Source organism: Thunnus maccoyii, chromosome 4, assembly GCF_910596095.1.
Source record: "Thunnus maccoyii chromosome 4, fThuMac1.1, whole genome shotgun sequence".
NCBI classification, from domain to species: Eukaryota; Metazoa; Chordata; class Actinopteri; order Scombriformes; family Scombridae; genus Thunnus; species Thunnus maccoyii.
In genome coordinates, this window is record NC_056536.1 from 8,817,344 (window position 1) to 8,830,002 (window position 12,659).

The 12,659-nt window shown below is 38.8% G+C and overlaps 1 protein-coding gene across 1 annotated transcript; it reads left to right on the plus strand.

Annotated features, from left to right (window-relative positions):
- The first annotated feature begins 207 nt into the window (after nt 1–207).
- mapk13 (mitogen-activated protein kinase 13) lies at nt 208–11,899 on the plus strand. The gene is made up of 12 exons (XM_042409538.1): nt 208–756; nt 3,018–3,147; nt 3,341–3,399; nt 5,168–5,273; nt 5,760–5,789; nt 6,670–6,717; nt 7,027–7,141; nt 7,808–7,879; nt 8,417–8,496; nt 10,226–10,304; nt 10,849–11,022; nt 11,504–11,899. Exons 1-12 carry the CDS (start codon nt 644–646, stop codon nt 11,587–11,589), a joined length of 1,092 nt encoding a protein of 363 aa, XP_042265472.1. The 5' UTR covers nt 208–643; the 3' UTR covers nt 11,590–11,899.
- The last annotated feature ends 760 nt before the right edge of the window (nt 11,900–12,659 follow it).

A 12,659-nucleotide genomic window follows, 5' to 3' on the forward strand; every position in this document is an offset into this window, starting at 1 on the left:
TCGAGAATTAGGCAATGCAGTTACATAATCTTGATCCATATTTAATCGGCACTACCTAGTTTTACTCCTCCTTGGTTCCAGCTGACACACCTTTTACAACACCTTGATAATGAGGTTAGTCCCGCCCCTGGCGCTGATTGGCTAATCTTATTGGATCAATGCTTTGAGGAACCGCTGTTTCATTTCAGATTTGCCAGACCAGACAGACAGTCAGTCAACTGGAGGCAAAGACATCTTATATCCAGCAGTTTAACTTCTGAAATGAACAATGTTTGCATATTCATAGATTCTGAATTGTTAACGAAGAAGGAGATGTCATTTTAAGGCTTTTAACAAGATAATCGATTTTTTTTTTTCAGGAAAAACCATCTCAGACTCAAGTTATTATTAAGCAGAGTGTTTTATATACACCTTGAAACACGTGAGCAGAGATCTATGATTCAATGATTTGTTTTCTCTCCCACGCAGTAAAGCATTATTTTGAAAACCCCTAACGGAAGTAAGAAGTAGGTGTATTGTTGGGTTTCTGAGCCGTATTTTACTTTACCTTCCTAACAAGTGACAGGCGTACAGAAGAAGGAGGGAGAAGTGTGAGTGTGTGTGTGTGTGTGTTTTTTCCTGGCGTCGCCTTCTCCTCTTCATCATGGACGATCGGGTTCAGTTCCACCGTGAGGAGATCAACAGCACGCTGTGGGAAGTCCCGGAGAAATACACACGGCTCCGGCAGATAGGGACCGGCGCGTACGGCTCTGTGTGGTGAGTCTCATTTACTGGAAGCTGCATCAAGTGTGTGTCGTAGCTGGGACTGACTGGACCGTGTGTTAAAAACACCCCACTACTGTTAGCTACATGCAGCCCGCGGTGGGCCTGGTTTATATCCTGTAGTCCCCACCAACACACTGTCAGCCCCGCAGACAGCTAAATCACGTTACAAAGTCCTAACTAACACTGACACCTCATAACATCCTAACAGCATGCGTCATGTGTCAACACGAAGACACTCATAACACCTTTCAAACATATATCTGTGTAAAAATAGTGTATATGCAACTATGGGACATCTGCACTCATTACATGAAAGTCAATAGTAAAGATGGCCACTTTGCACTTTCATTTCTATATGCTCATTCAAGCTACATACACAGTGGAAACTACAGATATAGATGATGTGCATACTGCGTAATACATATGCATATAGATACGTAACATTTTGTATATTTTTGCATATATGTCTACATGTATTTACATGTAATAACATACGTGGTACAGAAATTAGATTAAGTTATTTTAGGATATACATACATGTAGGGAGTCAGGCGTCAAAATCCAGCTTTCAGTGACAGCACGCTGCTGTAATATGTAGGCTACATGTTTGTTGTAGTAAACGCATTCCTGTGTTTATCCAGCTGACTGGATACGTGAAATCAGCGTTTAGGTCCTCTACTGCTGCAAGTGTGTTGCTATATTTATGATACATTATATTCGTGATATGATATATGATGAATTAAGCTTGCTGATATCCCATTAGAATATATCAAAAGTGGAAAAAGTCTTCTGAAAAGGATGTCCATAAAATCCAGATTGCATCACAAGTTGAAACATGTTTACAGTTGACATACAGACATCTCTTCAGTCAGGTTTATAGTATCATCATACAAACACACTTGGATTTGAAACCAGCACTCAGGGCTGTAGCCAAGATTTTAGAAATAATGGAGTGAGTCAAAGTTCCCCAGCAGAGCTCCACCAACGTACAACCATTTTTTACAAGCCACCAACTAAACTGTGTGAAATGTTCTACTGCAGTAGTATTAAAAAATACATTTCACTTATTAATGTGTAAAATTTAAACTTCCCATATTGCAGTCTTATATGTGCGTAATTCTCATGGAGAATACTGATTTAATTTTAGTCAAATTTGATTCAAGAAGTGAAATTCTGTGATATTTAATCTAAAATATATCATAATCAGCCTTAAAAACCCAACGTGTGTAATATGTGTGTAATTATAGAACGTAAACGTTAACGTAATGTTATCAAACCCTCCTGAATTCCCAAAATATTACGAAGGACATGACCTTGGAGCTCTGCCATTGCTGTGCTTTTATCTCATAACTGTGGAACACCACACTACCAGAGCACACCACAAACTCCACTTTTAAATTTCATTACCCACACTATAACGTATACATTTTTGCAGATTGTATTACCATGAATGGTGTAAGTTTGTAATGTCATTGAACAGATGCTGGATATAATACGTTTTTTTCAGAAAAATAGGACAATGCTCGTGTTGTCAGAGCAGCAGAGATTGGCCTGCTGACAATGGTTGCCAGGGTTTTAAGCATTTACAGTGTGGGAGTAGTTACAGTATGGGCTGTTAAAGCTTACAATGTCTGACCTTTAAAAGATGCACCATCTGATGAACTGGGATAAAGCAACCACCAAATTGCACATCTCTCATAAACCATCTTGAAGAAAATTGCAACCAAATGAAGAAAAGGAAATTATAAACTGAAACATCATCAACAGTTTCATAACTACTGTGTTTGTCTTGTCTGGCATGGACCAGCTGCTGCATGCAACTGACTGTAATTACTACATCCGTTCATCTTCGTCCAAAACATTATGCACAAGTGATTTGTGTAATATGTGTTGGTGGATGTGGCTCCAAATAGCCTAACAAGCCTTCCCTCCTACGATTCAGTGCCCTGCAGATCACTGCAAACATGCACGTAATAAGCTGCCAAACATTTAGATGCTCACACTGAATAAACCACAGACCCCCACTCAGCGAGAGAATGAGTTGCACGTACAGTACCTCCATCTGAGAACGTCTGTGCTGTTGCATTTGATATCACACAGAACTTCTTAGTGACTGTTAAAACCTTAAAATAGACCGTCCGCTGTCATTTTCACACAGTACAGATAATTTCAAAAGAGGAGAAAAGTGAAATCATAGTGAAACTAGGAGGCACATGTAGACTCAGAGTGTAAAACTTCTTTTTCCTTTACAGCTCAACACTGAATGAGAAGACTAAAGAGAAAGTGGCCATCAAGAAGCTCCACAGGCCCTTCCAGTCAGAGATATTTGCTAAGAGAGCTTACCGGGAACTCCGACTGCTCAAACACATGAAGCATGAAAATGTGAGTACTTTTTAACCCAACACATCCACTGCTTCCTTTAACAGACTATAGTTTTTACATTCTTGAAACTGCATCACCATTGTGCATTTCAGATATGACAGTATACTGTAAATACTAAGATGAATTAACATGAACCTCACACCTCTGCTCCCATTTCTCTGTATTTGTCACCTCCCTCTTTCATTCCAACTAGGTTATAGGACTTCTTGATGTGTTTACACCTGCCTTGGGCCTTGATGACTTTCAGGACTTGTGAGTATTGTTTGGCTTACTATCAAGACCCTCAGGCAGACACAGGAAACACCTCTGATGATCTGCAGGATTAGTATTCACCTGGAGGAGTACTACCTACAGGATTGCAGAGCCACTGAGAGCAGTGATTGTTTTCTGTTTTGTAGGCTGAGCAGTAAGTCAGTCTTCAGAGTGATGAGAGCAAAATGTATTTGGCATACATTCTCCTCTCACCTCTCTGACAGGAGCATATTTGGTTACTCTGTTCATATGTTTATTGAGGTCCGTATTGAGGTGGTTTTACTAGTTATGGTCTGATATGCATCATGCCCTCATAATATTTGAAGACTTTCAAGACCAGGATCTGGAAAGTCTGGACAAGTATGGAAATGTATTTGGTCATTTGCTTAAGGTATAAGCACTGGACAGAAACTGTTGAAATGTACGAAGCAAAGTCCACCTGTCATGTCATACTCTATATGGCCAAAAAACATGTGGACACTCAAATATTACACCCATTTATGAATGTTGACATGTCATCCCAAACCATGGGCATCAACATACTGCTGTAAGAACCTGCAATCTTCTAGGAAGGCTTTCCACAAGATTTTATGACTTGGCTGCAGGGATTTGCTCTCATTTAGCCTCAAGAGCATTACTGAGGTCAGCCACTGATGTTGGGCAATAAGGCCTAGCTCTTAAGTCGGAGTTCAGATTCATCCCGAAGGCACTGGATGGGGCTGAGGTCAGGTCTCTGTGCAGGCCAGTCAAGTTTTCCATACCGAACTCTGAAAACCATTTCTCTATGGACCTGGCTTTGTGCACAGGAGTATTGTGTTGTTGAAAGAGTAAAGGACTTTCCTCAAACTGATGCTACAAAGGTGGAAGCACCTAAGATAAGATTCCTGTTAACTGGAACTAACGGACCTAGCCATGAATAACAGCCCCATATAGGAGTGTCCACATACTTTTGGCCATATTGAGTATCCTTTAGAGTTTGGCATGAAGAATAATCTGCTGCAGACTGATATAGTAATTACTGATGCATCAGGATACAAATACATTTTATGCAGAGATTAAAGCCTAAAACTGACAGAATTTGAGGTCTTGATGAAGGAACTTTAGATGGTAAAATAAACTTATCAAGTATAGTTAATAATGTAAGCAATTCAACAGGTACTTTAGTACTGTGTAATGTGGCTTTTACATGAAAAATTTAAAACATGGGGCTAAAAAACAGTTGTGCTTTTCAGTGAAGATTGTTCAAAACTCTGGTTCTCTGTCATGTTCTTATTGGTCTCTCCATCTTCAGAGAAATGTAGAACAGAAAGTAAAACTGTAAACTAACAAAACTTTATATGAAAGTAAAAAAAAGGAATAGAGAGCTATAGCATTGGAATATTTTTGCTTTCATTTAGTGCTGCTAGCAAGATGAGTACATGGAAGTGCAAACTTAGACTGGAGGATACAATAAAGAGGAATAATTGTTTGGAGGTTATTCAGTATAAAGATGAGAGTTACACAAAGATACACAAGCACCTTAAATCCCCTCGATGACAGTATGAAAATTGATGGATTACAGCATTAATAGAGCGTGGAAAATAACAGTGGGATGACTTACTCAGGCAAAGGAAAACCTCTTCTTGTGCCTCTTGGTTAGTCAATAAAGCTTTGTATGATGTTTGGACTACTCAGCGGAGGGAATCATCTTCCTTCCTGTCTGGGTATCTTTCCATTGATCATTGATCCTCTTCCTTGCTATGCCTCTTTCTGCTCCTCTTTCTCTCAGCTACCTGGTGATGCCTTACATGTTTACTGACCTGTCAAAGGTGCGAGGTCATCTCTCAGAAGACAAAGTCCAGTTTCTCGTCTATCAGATGCTCTGTGGACTCAGGGTGAGCCAAGGAAAAAACGTTGAATTTTATCATGAAGCACGAGAAGTACATCAGTATTATAGTATATATAGTATTCTAGTATTAGTATAATTACAGTCAATAAATACATGCGTTCCAAGGCACCGTCATGCCAGAGTTATACTGTATTTTAATATATGTTACAATAACTGCCGAGAATGGTCTGCATTTTGATTAATGCATACAGTATATACATATAAGTATTATAAGCTATTTGAATAAAGTGAAGAAGCATAGATTTATGTACTTTATGAAAATATAATGGATTGCCATCCATATGCCATAAAAGTATTTTTGTTTAAACTTTATTTTGAGTAAACTTTATTGCCATTAAAACAAATGCTGTCTGGAACTTACATATAATATAATACATGACACAATAAATAAATGTTATATACCATATCATACATTTTGGATATGACTGCAGTATAAATGCTACCTGCTCTCTCTCTCTCTACCTTTCTGCAGTACATTCACAAGGCTGGAATCATCCACAGGGTAAGTACAAGTCAAAATGTCAAGGTAGAGAGCTGACTTTAGAGCATAGGTGGAAAAATGGCTCTATTTTGGATGAATTTCATTTATCTATGATAGATTTACCTTTACATGATATTATAAAGAGACAGGTTTGTACCTTGTATTCTGGCTCAGACGTGCGCTTCTTCTTGTTCCAAAGAAACACATAAGAAAGTTGACTTAATTTGTCATTGTTATCATGTCAGATCAAACCCTGCCCCAACAGGTAGGATGAGTTCACTCCTCTCTGATGCCTGACTGCATGTCTAGAAATGTTAGGCAACACCCTTCAGCACCAACGCCAAGACCTAAGGGTGTGTGTGGAATAGGCAAAGTAGGGTTGGACCAATACAACACTTGTATATCAGGCAGACGTTGGCTTTTTATTTCTCTTGGAACCCCCAAAGGCCTTTTTGTGGTAGCATCTATACATACTCATGCTGCCAAAAATGATACAAAGCATTATTTGAAATTATTGCTCTGACAATGATTGAAGAAAATACGGCCCTGCACACTCTGTTTAGGTGTTACTTCGCTATTACTCTGGTGATTCCTAAAGCAGTGAAGGTGTTATCCACACTCACTAACAGTCCAATACATTACGTCACAGTATTTCATGAATGACTGTGCAGAAATGCTACAGTTTGTCTTATGGTTAGCTTATATTTGAGTCACACCACTGAATAGCTGTTAAAAATCCCACATTGAGACAAACAGCCGAGCCATGTTAGACCACAGGAAACTACAAGCAGCAAAGCTCTTCACAGCCCCAGTATTGATACTGCTCAATACAAACACTATAATTTGCTGTTAATCACTATGTGCAATAAGTAACCATTACTCAGCTCATTTTCTTTTGCAGGATCTTAAGCCTGGAAACTTGGCTGTGAACCAAGACTGTGAACTGAAGGTTTGTACTTCTAAAGATTCCACTTGAAAAACACGACAGAACTTAAATCATAGGGTTGCTTTAGCAGCAAAGTGATAGGATTAGCGAGTAAAGAAGAATGTAATGGAAATACAGAAGATACTGCAGTTTGAGCAGCAAACAGCAAATGGATTTACTCAGAGTTGTTTGTGTTACGAGACAGATGTTTTTGTCTTGGGGCTTACTTAAATGTGGGTCAGAAAATGTAGAAACAATAGTACAACATTTGTACAGGTAATGTCAATGAGGATGTAAAAATATCAATATTTAAATACTATTACTATTATGCAGATCCTGGACTTCGGGCTGGCTCGCAGTACTGACGCCGAGATGACGGGCTACGTGGTGACCCGTTGGTACCGGGCGCCTGAGGTCATTCTGAACTGGATGCACTACACCCAGACTGGCAAGACAATCGTAGCTGTTACATATTCTTACCTCCGTCCTCACTGTTGTCTCAGTGCTCCGTTGGCCTGTCGGTGCTGTAACTGTAACTGTTTGCTGTTTGTCGTCTGAAAACATCCCAACTCCAGTTACAATGATTTCTTTCTTTTAGCGGTGGCTTGTATGGTACTTCATGGGTCTGCAGATTTTTATAATCCTGTTGCCGATGCATGAAACACATTTCAAGTTACACAGCGTGTCGTTCTTATAATAAATCTTTTTTTTTCCTCCCTTTAATCTGTTAGCAGTTGACACAGATGGGTCTGACAGCAGCCTGATAGTGCTGAGACACAATCACAGAGCTGTCACTACAGTGAAACTGACTTTCCCAGGATTTAGTAGATAGAGGTTTTTCATTTTGTGAACAGCATCTACAGAATGGAATGTAGCACAGAAAGCCACTCTGGCAAGTTTACATCCTTCATTGGACTGTATCACTCATCAAGTTTCCCCCGATATAAACAGCACAACAGATTCTTCTCTCCGTCGCGAACAGGAACTTTGCTCTGGCATATATAGGCCTCCTTCCTCATTTCTAGTGCATTTGAGCTCAACTTAAAACACTCTTAGGGATGTGTATTCTGCTTGGATTCTCACTGATGCTTTTTTCCTTTTGTGTTTATTCTAGTGGACATCTGGTCTGTGGGCTGTATCATGGCAGAAATGATCAACGGAAAAACCCTTTTCAAAGGGAAAGATTGTATCCTTTCATCTGCCGTGTCTTGCGGCTTGTAACTTTTGAAGCTGGTGTAATACTAAATAATGACATAAGTGTCCATATACAAAAATGTAGATATACTGTTTGATTCCTAAGTTATAGTTTAAACATCAGTTTGTCCAATCGCTGTAATAATAAAGGAGATTGAAAGCCACTTGACTAAACAGTGACAGGTTTATTTGATGTGAGGCGCTGTAAACCTCATGCATGCAATGCAATGAAACAGAAAAGTTACAGATATTACATGAGGCAGCAGCAGTTTCTTTCCTCATGCTGCTTTTGTTGCACTGTATTACACACTTTTTCTGCATGTTTTATATTTGTTTTTTAAGTTATTTTTTGCACCCGATGCACATGACTGATTTATAGCACCAACCAGTAAATACAGCTGTCACTGTGGCTTCCAGTTAACCTCCTTGGCAACCCAACTTTCCACTGCTTTTGAGTGGATACTTGGTTATTGAACCACCAGGATATCCCGACTTTAAAAATCCTTGACTGTAATCCCTTTACTACCAGACATGGACCAGCTGACTCAGATCATGAAAGTGACCGGAGTGCCTGGACCAGAGTTCATACAGAAACTGGACAGTCCAGAGGTAGGACAAATTACATTAGGTGTATGTCATGAAACTACAGTGTGACTGAGATGAGTTGAGAAATCGCTGCACTTAATTGCTGATATTTTGCTAATATACACCTTTTACTGCTGAGCAATTTCAAATATGCAGTTATTTCTCCAAGATGAGAGTGAAAATATCTAATTTCTCTCAAATCATTTGGTCCACAGTACACTAAATCAGCCCCTGAAATCCATGAAAATCACATTACCAGCACTAAATGTTTTCAAGCCCACTAGCAACCCTTAGAGGTTTCAGTGTACATTACATCCAACAATAACAACACACTGAAGATTTTGCCACTATTGAAGCTTTGGCAGTACTGGGAGAAAAAATATAAAGGTCCTGAGGGTGGCACTAGAGGAAAAGCCACTTTCATCCTGGTTTGAGAACATTTACATGCACACTAATATTCCACTATTATGCCGAGTATGACAATACTCTTAATTTGATACAGGTCATATTCCATTTGGATATTCCAAATTAGGCCTTATTCCGAATATAGCATTTTCCAACTAAGACATGTGGGATATGCCGATATTCTGGTTTTAGCAGCTTTCATTGGACATGTATTCAGTGCGTTTGGAATACACGTCTCAATTGGGGTTTTTACCGCAGTTTGCAACACGCGGCCCTCTTGCCTTTTTACCCCTGCGCAGGCAAAATGACATATACTGGAGCAGGAAGGCACACAGAGAAGAGGAATGAGAGGAGGGTGAAGAGCTGTTCAGATCAGGCTGGAAAAGCAGAGCACGCGTTCTCCACGATGGGGATGGAGGGGATTGGTTATTATCCTGATGGTGATGTTGGGGTGATGCAGCAGTGTAGTAAACATCATGGAACAACCTAGGTACTAGATGTGCCTGTAACTGTAAATGTATAGTATCAGTCATATCAATATCAGGAAGCAGCTCATTAATGTTTTTCACCTCGCTGATTTGCTTCACTGCTTGTGGAGATCTTGTGATTCCCGTTCCCACTGGAGCAGGAGGAGACCCTGAAAACACTCTGCATGTAAATGGGAATATTAGTGGAATATTAATTTTCATTAGCCAAGTAAACAGCTTAGTGGGAATATTGTCCTTTTCGGAATAAGGGCAAAAACCGGAATATTTTGTGCATGTAAACGTAGTCAATGACACACTTAAACACAGGTCTTTACCAATCAGTTAAGTTCTTTATGTATTAATTTCATGTATTTAAGAAAAACAAAGCGCATTGGTTGCTTTGTGAGTTCTTTAGTTGATTCCTGCACATCAAAAGCTTCAATGGATATTTTTTATCTTTGTAAGCAGTGAATTTTTTTTTTCTGATGTAATTTTTCACACTTTCATATCATAACACTATCTCTAATGATAATCTCTCTCATGGCTCAGTATTGTGTAAAATCATTCCAACAGATAATTGATGAAAGCCCATCACAGTTTACTTAAGCTTCTTGGCACTGTTCACTTCAAATACAGTGTTTCTGTCCCTTCAACAAAGGGAAATGATTGGATGATTATTTGAATTTCACAGAAACGCCTTTGTTTGAACAGCCTGAAGCATTTGATTTTGCACATAAACTATTGATTAATGCCTGTTACCTTTTTTGTCATCTTCATATAGGTGACAGTGATACCATATATAGAATATATCATCAAAATGTGTCTATTATGTTGTTTTGGTCTTGTCTGAGCTGCAGTTTGTCTTTTGTCTCTTAAAACAGGCCAAAACTTATGTTAAGGGTCTTCCTCGCTATCCCAGAAAAGACTTCTCGACGTTGTTCCCCAGAGCCAGCACAAAGGGTGAGTTCAGCCACAGCAGGTTTTCCTAAACTCAACTGGTCCGCAACTGTTTATCTTAACAATTTTATTACACTTGAGATTGAACCAGTACATCTAGTCTTCTACCACCGTGCTGGTCCATCATAGCACTCAGGGGTGCCCTCAGTTTGTTATTAATACTCTGTTTCATTTGCTTACAGTATGATGTCAATCCTGCAGCTTTTTGTCTCTGATTTATTTTATACCATAATGACTCTCCCTGTTCATGAAAGCACTTACTGTTCTAAACAATCAGTGTCAGAACAGGAGAAAATGCTCTAAGTCTCTGGCAGCAGCTGATTTTTTATTTTAATCTTTTGGTGCTTAAAAATAATGAAATTAAATAGGTATAATGTTCCATTTGTAATAAACAGAATTGAATCTCCTTCTTCTGAAAAGGTTGCAGCAACCTCCCATATGACTAATGTCAATAAATATGTTTTATACATTTAGCGACTTCTACACTTTGATGGTTTTGAAGTTTCATCATATTGTCGCATTATTCTGTACCACTGACCGTTTGTAGGTATTGACCTGCTGGAGAAGATGCTGGTTCTGGATGGAGACGAGAGGCCTACTGCCGAACTGGCTCTGGAGCACCCATACTTCGACAGTCTAAGAGACCCAGATGACTTTCCTGAGCCTGCTTCATACGACGACAGCCACGACAACGCCACATTGTCCCTGGACGAATGGAAGCGTAAGTGAAAAGCAATTAACAACATTGATTAGAAAGAAAATTGCCATGATATAATCAATGTGGAGATGACTGTTTGAGCATGTGGAGAAAACAATTACATATATTACAGTATTTAGGTGTGATAGTATCAGTTATGGTTTTGTTTGTGTATATTTACATTTCTCAGAATAGAGGCCTTTCACAAAATCTTTTTGTTGCTATATGAGAACGATATAAACAGAGGTAATAAACTTGTCTTTTTGTGTATACAATAAACAATGGGAAAGTGTCATTATCATGTTTTTCAAATGCTTTACCACTGCATCAAGTGGACATTTTCTTTTAAGTGTTTATCATGCTGACCATGTTGGAGTGATCAATAATGAATGATTGATGTTAAAATGCCATGCAGTATACTTTTATTAGCTTTGTTTAAATTATTATTTCAGTGTGAACATGCTGCACATGCAGAAAACAAATGGTTTTCTCCTTTTGTCTGCAGGGTTATGTTTCAAAGAGGTGAAGAGCTTTGTGCCGTTCCCAAGGAGGGACTCCAAGAGGAAAAACACCCTGACTATGTCTTCGTGACCTGATGAATGTCATGTAACTACTGATGCTCCAACCAACACAGCATACCACCAATGGTGCCCTTGTATATTCAACCATGAATTCACTCTGTTTGTTTTATCCGGGATATGTTTAGACTTTGAATCAGTATTCAGAGCTGTCACACTTTTTTTTTTTTGTCATGTGCAAGTGTTTCCTGAATGTAGATTTCTCTTCACATTACACATTCCCTATCAGTGAATGGTCTTGCAAATTGATTGTGACAACATGTCACAGGGTTGACTGTAAGTTTGACTGTAATGTTGTTTTCCAATTAAACAATAAGACAAGATGTGTATGCAGTTTTGTTTTTGCATCAAATAGAAGAGAGATTAAAAATTCTGGTCTAACTCATACCCAGGTAAAACTTCTTGTCATTGAATTTAATTCAGTCTTGAGGTGAATATGAGCATTCATTCATTAGGGTTCAGGTTATTCTGTTTAATTAATTTTCTCGTCTATTTGAAATGGGATCCTGGACTGGACATCTTGCTGCCCATGAGACTGATTATAACCATGTAATGATGCTGTGTGTGCGTGTGTGTGTGTATATACCAATAGAATAAACAATTCAATTCATGAGCATGCATGTGTGCACAAATGTTTTGTGTAGACTACACTGGATGACAGGACAGGTGTCAGGTTTCCTAAAAGTCACACTGCAGATAAAACAGTCTTGATATAGTTCGGAGCACATTGAAGGGGCTGATTTGGATTTTAAAAAAACATCAACTTTAGAAGGCATAAAACTAATAATCTGTTATTTAAGATCATTACAGACCGTGACGATCTGTCATTAACCCGGTAAGTAGCTTGCGCGCGAAAATCATGGTCCGGTGACGTCAGAGTGCGGGCTAGACTTGTATCAACCTGCTCTCATGAATATCGGTATAAAAGCGGAAGTGAGACGTTTCGCCGTCAAGATAAAAGCTCAGGAAAAGGAATGATTAATGAATGAATAACATGATAGTTTGTTTTGAGCAGAAATCTGATTTATCAAGATTTAAGGTCTAACAATACATAAAAAAGCAATACATAGACATAGAATGTCC

Excerpts from the sequence above, each read along its gene's own strand:
- mapk13 (XM_042409538.1), top strand. The coding sequence starts at position 644 with ATGGACGATCGGGTTCAGTTCCACCGTGAGGAGATCAACAGCACGCTG. Across the intron at positions 5,274-5,759 it reads AGATGCTCTGTGGACTCAGG|TACATTCACAAGGCTGGAAT; the intron begins GTGAGCCAAGGA and ends ACCTTTCTGCAG. Across the intron at positions 7,880-8,416 it reads CCTTTTCAAAGGGAAAGATT|ACATGGACCAGCTGACTCAG; the intron begins GTATCCTTTCAT and ends CTTTACTACCAG.